Source organism: Brachyistius frenatus, unplaced genomic scaffold (genome assembly GCF_029030835.1).
Source record: "Brachyistius frenatus isolate BFR_SWC_R1_liver_20210118 unplaced genomic scaffold, ASM2903083v1 Contig_10, whole genome shotgun sequence".
In the NCBI taxonomy this organism is placed as follows: Eukaryota; Metazoa; Chordata; class Actinopteri; family Embiotocidae; genus Brachyistius; species Brachyistius frenatus.
The window spans coordinates 4,157,998-4,164,654 of NW_027210609.1; the positions used below are offsets into that span (position 1 = coordinate 4,157,998).

The 6,657-nt window shown below is 40.3% G+C and overlaps 1 protein-coding gene across 1 annotated transcript in view; it reads left to right on the top strand.

Annotated features, from left to right (window-relative positions):
* Positions 1 to 1,964, top strand: part of LOC138616599 (neurexophilin-4) — a 45,243-nt gene extending 43,279 nt beyond the window's left edge. The window contains exon 2 of the mRNA XM_069691033.1: positions 583 to 1,964. Coding sequence (XP_069547134.1) covers positions 583 to 1,377 — 795 coding nt within the window. The 3' untranslated portion in view covers positions 1,378 to 1,964. The remainder of the gene's footprint in view (positions 1 to 582) is intronic.
* Positions 1,965 to 6,657: the final 4,693 nt, after the last annotated feature.

The window sequence follows — 6,657 nt, forward strand, 5'->3', positions numbered from 1 at the left end:
TTGGTGTGTGTGTGTGTGTGTGTGTGTGTGTGTGTGTGTGTGTGTGTGTGTGTGTGTGTGTGTGTGTGTGTGTGTGTGTGTGTGTGTGTGTGTGTGTGTGTGTGTGTGTGTGTGTGAATGGGAGGCAAAAGTTTTATATGCTATATAAGAGCAGACTATTAACCATTGAGGAGACCTTTGCTGTCATGGTTACAACAATAACCACTTGGTTAAGGTCAGGGCTGAAGGTTGTAAGAAACCATCACTGAGTATTGCCCACTGGTCTCCCAAGGCCAAGTCTCCCATGGCAAAGTCTGACGTTTTTCTGACCCACCCATCTGTCCTGACTTCCACTTTGTGGCCCTATAAGAATAAAGCTCTGTTTCCTCCTTTACTCCCAATGGACAGGAATCTTAATTCCTACAGGATTTGTCACTTGAATACAAAAATGTTTTTTTAGGCATTTTCTGGAATGTCATATGCTGTTTGGTTTTTTGTTGTTGTTGAGAGGTCAGTCTGCTAGAAGAATGTGTGAAAAGACAAACTGAATAACCTTTGGCACATTGTGAAGAAAGTTTTCCTCTTTTTGTGTCTCCTCTGCAGGTCCAAGGATTAGAGAAGCAAGTAGACTTCTCAGATCTGGGCCCAGTGGAGGCGGTGATGAAGACTCTTCCGTATGGCATGGGCGGAGGCCCAGTCGGAGGAGTGGTTAAGCCTCCGTACCAAACCCGCATCTTCTCCACATCCATCGACCAGACACCCATGAAATCCAAGCAACCCACCTACAGTTTCTTTAACCCGTATGACTCATCCCGTAACCAGTCCATGCTACTGGACCAGACAGGCTACCGCTCCAAGCGCAAGCCCTCCCTAAAGACAGCCATGAAGACCAAGAAGATTTTCGGCTGGGGAGACTTCTACTTCAATGTCAAGACCATGAAGTTCAGCTTGTTGGTGACAGGGAAGATCGTGGACCACATCAATGGGACATTCACTGTTTACTTCCGCCACAACTCCTCCAGCCTGGGAAACGTGTCGGTCAGCATCGTGCCGCCAACCAAAGTGGTGGAGTTTGAGGTCCTTCAGCACCCCCACACCCAGCAGGTCGTCCAGATCCAGGAGACGCAGCAGTCCACCATGGACCCCAAAGAGGCAAAGACCCTTAACTGTCGGGTCGAGTATGAGAAAACCAACAGGTCCAAGAAGTCCAAACCATGCCTGTACGATCCGTCTCAGACCTGCTTCACAGAGCACACCCAGTCCCACGCTGCCTGGCTCTGTGCCAAACCCTTCAAGGTGATCTGCATCTTCATCTCTTTCTTTAGCATCGACTACAAGCTGGTTCAGAAAGTGTGTCCGGACTACAACTTCCAAAGTGAGCACCCTTACTTTGGATAAATAAATTAGGCTGAACTGAAAAGAGAAAAAAGAGACAATGTTAACGACACCAATGATGAGTATAATGATAATGACAGGAATGACAGTCATATTGATTACAATGAAGAAGCAGGGGACAGTTTTTTTGCCTCTAAACTGCTGTGAATTGTGGATTTAAATCATGTATAATCAGAGTTATGGATGGTTACGATACGGCTGACTTCTCTGACTTATTTTCCAACTTTGTATTTGTTATCTTCTGTTTTTATTTGTTTCTTTTCTGTAAATAATGTACTCAACCTCAGCAGACTTATTGTTTTTAGATATTTATTTCTCAGTGTTATTACTTTCTGCAGTTGGAGAATTCGGTTAAAAAGCAGTTGGAATCAGTATTATGCCCTTCGAGTGCAAAGTGAGCCTCTGAGGCAGCTGTGCTGTGCCATCACTGTGTGGCGGACGTAACGTTCTGGTAGACTGACTGTTAATCATCCTTTCGGCTCTACATTTCAAACCCTGGATATAAGAGAGTTATATGTATGAGAAATGCTATGCTGGATATGCATACAATATACTGTATGAAAAAGCACATTAAAATCTCTTAAACTGTCTGTCTTTTACTGGGTGAATGTTTTCGTTCAGAGCTTGAAGCATATTTGCAGGGTACAAGCTGTACAGCATATTCATGTTATCTAACTCAGCAAGGACACTATTATGAATTAAGCAACTTTTGCTCTGATTAGGAATTCATGCTCAAGCTTTCATAGAAGATATGTAATTTTAATTTTCTGAAATATATTGAAATTTTCTTATGGATGGACTTTTAACATGAAAACTAACTGTGAAACATTCTTGAGAGGATATAGTGTTGGACATCTTTTGAGGGAGGTGATATGTACAGTAATAGAATCCAACAAAAGTATATGATTTTTAATTAAATAAACCTTGAAACTGAAAAGAAAAATAATCCTTGTATTGGAAGTAATATGAATGACAGATTCCTGTTTGTTTGATCATGCAAGCAAAGAAAGTATTGCACACCTGATTAAATATTTTTCATTTGTGCCTAAACGGCCAGGTGGCTTTCTCACATTTTATTGACTGCTGTATTACTGCTGCCGGTGTTATGATCTTAGCTACCTAATAACTTTAAAAATACTTTTTTATGCTCAGAATATAAACTTTTAAGAAAATGAGGCAGGATTGCATCACCATAAAAAAAAAAAAATTATTCAGTCTAGCTCAAGGCTGGAAACTGAAAGCTGGAATCAACTTACCGACCTCTTCTTTAATCAAACTAAATTAAAACAACTCAAATTCTATCCCCCTTTAATTTTGGGGGGTCATTGGGTCTACAAACCTTTGATCTGACAATATTGGTGCTCAGAATTTCATTAGAAAACACACACTCAATGCTAATTGAGTCTTCGTCTTACTCTGGCTCAGTACCTTATTATGGTTTTGATCAATGGCATTGAGACGTAGGTTCATGACTCGTTACTGTGGACAGATGTGACACAGCGATGGATAGATAGAGTTCCCATCTTTATCGCAATGAATCTCTACAGAGGTTTAGTGAAGAATCACCGGACAAGTTGCTGCGGATGGATACTCACTCCATGTCCTCCTCTGTGTGATTGTGTGATTGTGTGTTTGTGAGTGTGTGAGTGGTTCTGAAATATTCATGTTTTCGGTATGTTTCCAAATATGTTTAAGTTCCTATAAAGTATTGAATAAACAATGTAAAAACATACCCTACAATAAGACAATGCTTGTATTAAAGATTATAATTATAGCTGTGTAATATCACTTGACATAATGATCATATGGCGCAGTTTGTGGACTTTAATATCTGAGACTTTTGAAGAAACTATGCCTCATTAGTAAAAACACTTCCAAAAGTGTCCTGAAGAAACATCGGATTTCAAAAATGTTTTCATTGTTTTTAAAAAGGCGATTTATTAAGGTGCTGTTGATGCTGTCTGCCATAGTCACATACAGAAGCTCGCATTTCCCGACACTCTCATACACAGATATTTATACTGGATGAAGAAGTATTGATTTGGCATCTCTCTGAGGGACTGTGACGGCACACCATAGTTGACACATTTATTGATACAGAACATAACTTGTAGCCACTTGGTTATTATAGGAAAGGGACTATATGCAACACTATTCAGCAAATGAAGCTCCGAAGTTCATTCCCTAAGGAATGTTAGGATCACTATCATCACAAAATAACCTGGACTCAAGGTCCACTTCTTGTCACGACTAAAAATTCACATTTTGTGGTGTCATTATTTGAAGCACGTGTATTTGTTTATTCTTTCACTCATTTATTTTTGACCAAGCCATATTTTGACTAAGTGACAAGAGGATGTTGAGCAATCCCAGTAAAAAGCAACCAAACACATTGACCAAAACAGAGTCAAATTTATACTCTTAGTTAAATACAACACTGTAGACCCACCATATGATGTCTTGGGACAGAGCGTATCACAAAAAACGTCCTAAATGATGCGCCAAGGGCTAAGATCAAGCTGTGTGCATTTTTTACACAGCCATGATCAATTTAATACATTTCTAAATGTCTAAAGAAACATTTGTTTGAATTTTTATTTAAAAATGTTATTCCAGATAAACAATTCATTGTATGGCAAGCTTTAAATATTGGCACTTTATCAAAAGATCATGGATGGAGTAAACTTAAGCTACATATAACTATGAACACTTATTGTAAAGATAAGATAAGATAAGATAAGATAACCCTTTATTAGTCCCGCAGTGGGGAAATTTACAGGATTACAGTAGCATCGTGAATAGTGCAATGTATCAGAAAGTATCATAAAAAATAATACAGTAAAGGATATTGACTAGGAAAAAGTACAAATCCACAATAACTAAAATATATGATATATATAGACAGAATAATTGTAGTATTGCACAGTGTATTTATATTGTATTAAATATAACTACAACAAAAAAATATACAGACAGAATAATTGTAGTATTGCACAGTGTATTTATATTGCACAGTTTTGTTTTGTGTTCGGTGGTCTACTGGGAGCACAGCTGGTTGTGCAGCCTGACAGCAGCAGGAAGGAAGGACCTGAGGTACCTCTCCTTCACACACCGGGTGTGAATCAACCAGTGGCTGAAGGAGCTGCACAGAGCTGCCAGGGCATCCCGCATGGGGTGGAGGGTGTTATCCTTCAGGGATGATAGCTTAGCCATCATCCTCCTGTCTCCCACCACTTCCACCGTATCCAGTGAACACCCCAGCACACTGCTGGCCTTCTTGATGAGTTTGTTTAGTCTCTGCAGCAGCAGAGAGGACTGGATGGGGGGAGGAGTGGATGGCTGAACAAATTTGTTAAAAAGTAAGTTCAAGTCACTCACCCATTTTTGGTCCCCCGTAGGCTGTTGGTTGGGCCCTTTGTAGCCAGACATTGCCTTAAGGCCCTTCCAGACCCTGCTGATGTTATTCTGCTGCAGCTGGTCCTCCATCTTCGTCCTGTAGACTTTTTTTTCCTTCCCTGATCTTCCTCCTCAGCTCCTTCTGCACAGTCTTTAGCTCCTCCTTGTTTCCTGATCTAAAGACCATCTTCTTCTCCTTGAGGAGGGCCTTTATTTAAGGAGTGATCCAAGGTTTGCTGTAGGAGAAACACCATACAGTACTGGTGGGTACGGTGTTCTCCGCACCGAAGTAGATAGATAGATAGATAGATAGATAGATAGATAGATAGATAGATAGATAGATAGATAGATAGATAGATAGATAGATAGATAGATAGATAGATAGATAGATAGATAGATAGATAGATAGATAGATAGATAGATAGATAGATAGATAGATAGATAGATAGATAGATAGATAGATAGATAGATAGATAGATAGATAGATAGATAGATAGATAGATAGATAGATAGATAGATAGATAGATAGATAGATAGATAGATAGATAGATAGATAGATAGATAGATAGATAGATAGATAGATAGATAGATAGATAGATAGATACCTTATTAATCCCCGAGGGGAAAATGTTTTCGCTACAGCAGCATTTATAGATACAGGAAAGAAATAAAATAACAGTAAAAAAAATATTAAATATGAAAATGCACAGTATATACAATAAAATAGAATAATTAAATTAAAACTAACTAAACAATAGTGCAAAGTTTATATATATATTTAAACAACCAAGAAAAACAGACAACAGACAACGGTGTTATTGTTGTGTGATGGATTTTGCCAGAGGTGATTTTTGTACAGTCTTATTGCAGTGGGCAGGAATGATCTCCTGTATCTGTCCTTGTGACAGCGGAGCTGGAGGAGTCTTTTGGAGAAAGTGCTCTGCTGTCCCTGCAGCAGGTGGTGGAGAGGTTGGTCAGGATTATCCAATATGGATAATAGTTTCCTCAGCGTCCTCCTCTGCACCACCTTTTCCAGGCTGTCCAGATTGCAGCCGATGATGGAGCCGGCCTTCTTAACCAGTTTGTCAAGTCTGTTGGTGTCGCCGGCTCCAATGCTGCTCCCCCAGCAGACCCCAGCGAAGTACAATGCACTGGCCACAACAGATGGTAGAACATCTCCAACATCTTGCTGCACACATTGAAGGATCGAAGTTTCCTCAAGAAAAAGAGTCGACTCATCCCCTTCTTGTAGACAGCGTTGATGTTGGTCTTCTGTTGTCGATGGAGACACCCAGGTACTTGTACTCTTCAACCATGTCCACCTCCTCTCCCAGAACTCTCAGCGGTTGTGGATATAGTCCGTTATGCAGTGAGTGAGACTGTTGATGTCCTCTCCATGGTCATCACTGAATACTTCCCATACAGTAGAGTCAAAACAGTCCTTCAGAGCCTCCTCGGCTTCCTCGGACCATCTTTTTACTGTGCGAGTCACAGCTGGCTGCCTTTGCACAAGAGGTTTGTACACAGGCAGGAGGTGCATCAGGTTGTGATCAGATCTTCCCAGGGGAGGGAGAAGTGATAAAGAGTTTTCTTCCTTGGTGTTGGCATAGAAGAGATCCAATGTTTTATTGTCTCTAATACGTCTCTAATTTATTGTAGGCAATAATCTAGAAGTCATTGATGTTGGCTATTTAGAAAAAAAAAAAAAAAAAAGAATCAGTGAAATACTCAGTCTGTGTGCGTGAAAACTGAACGTGTGGATGAGTAAATAAAGGACAGATGCGGCTGAGGGTTTTGTAAACACACTATCGCGCAATACACCCACAACCGCCTACAATTCCCATCGACCCTTTCGGCAGGCAGAGCGGAAGCAGCCTTTGCCAGCAA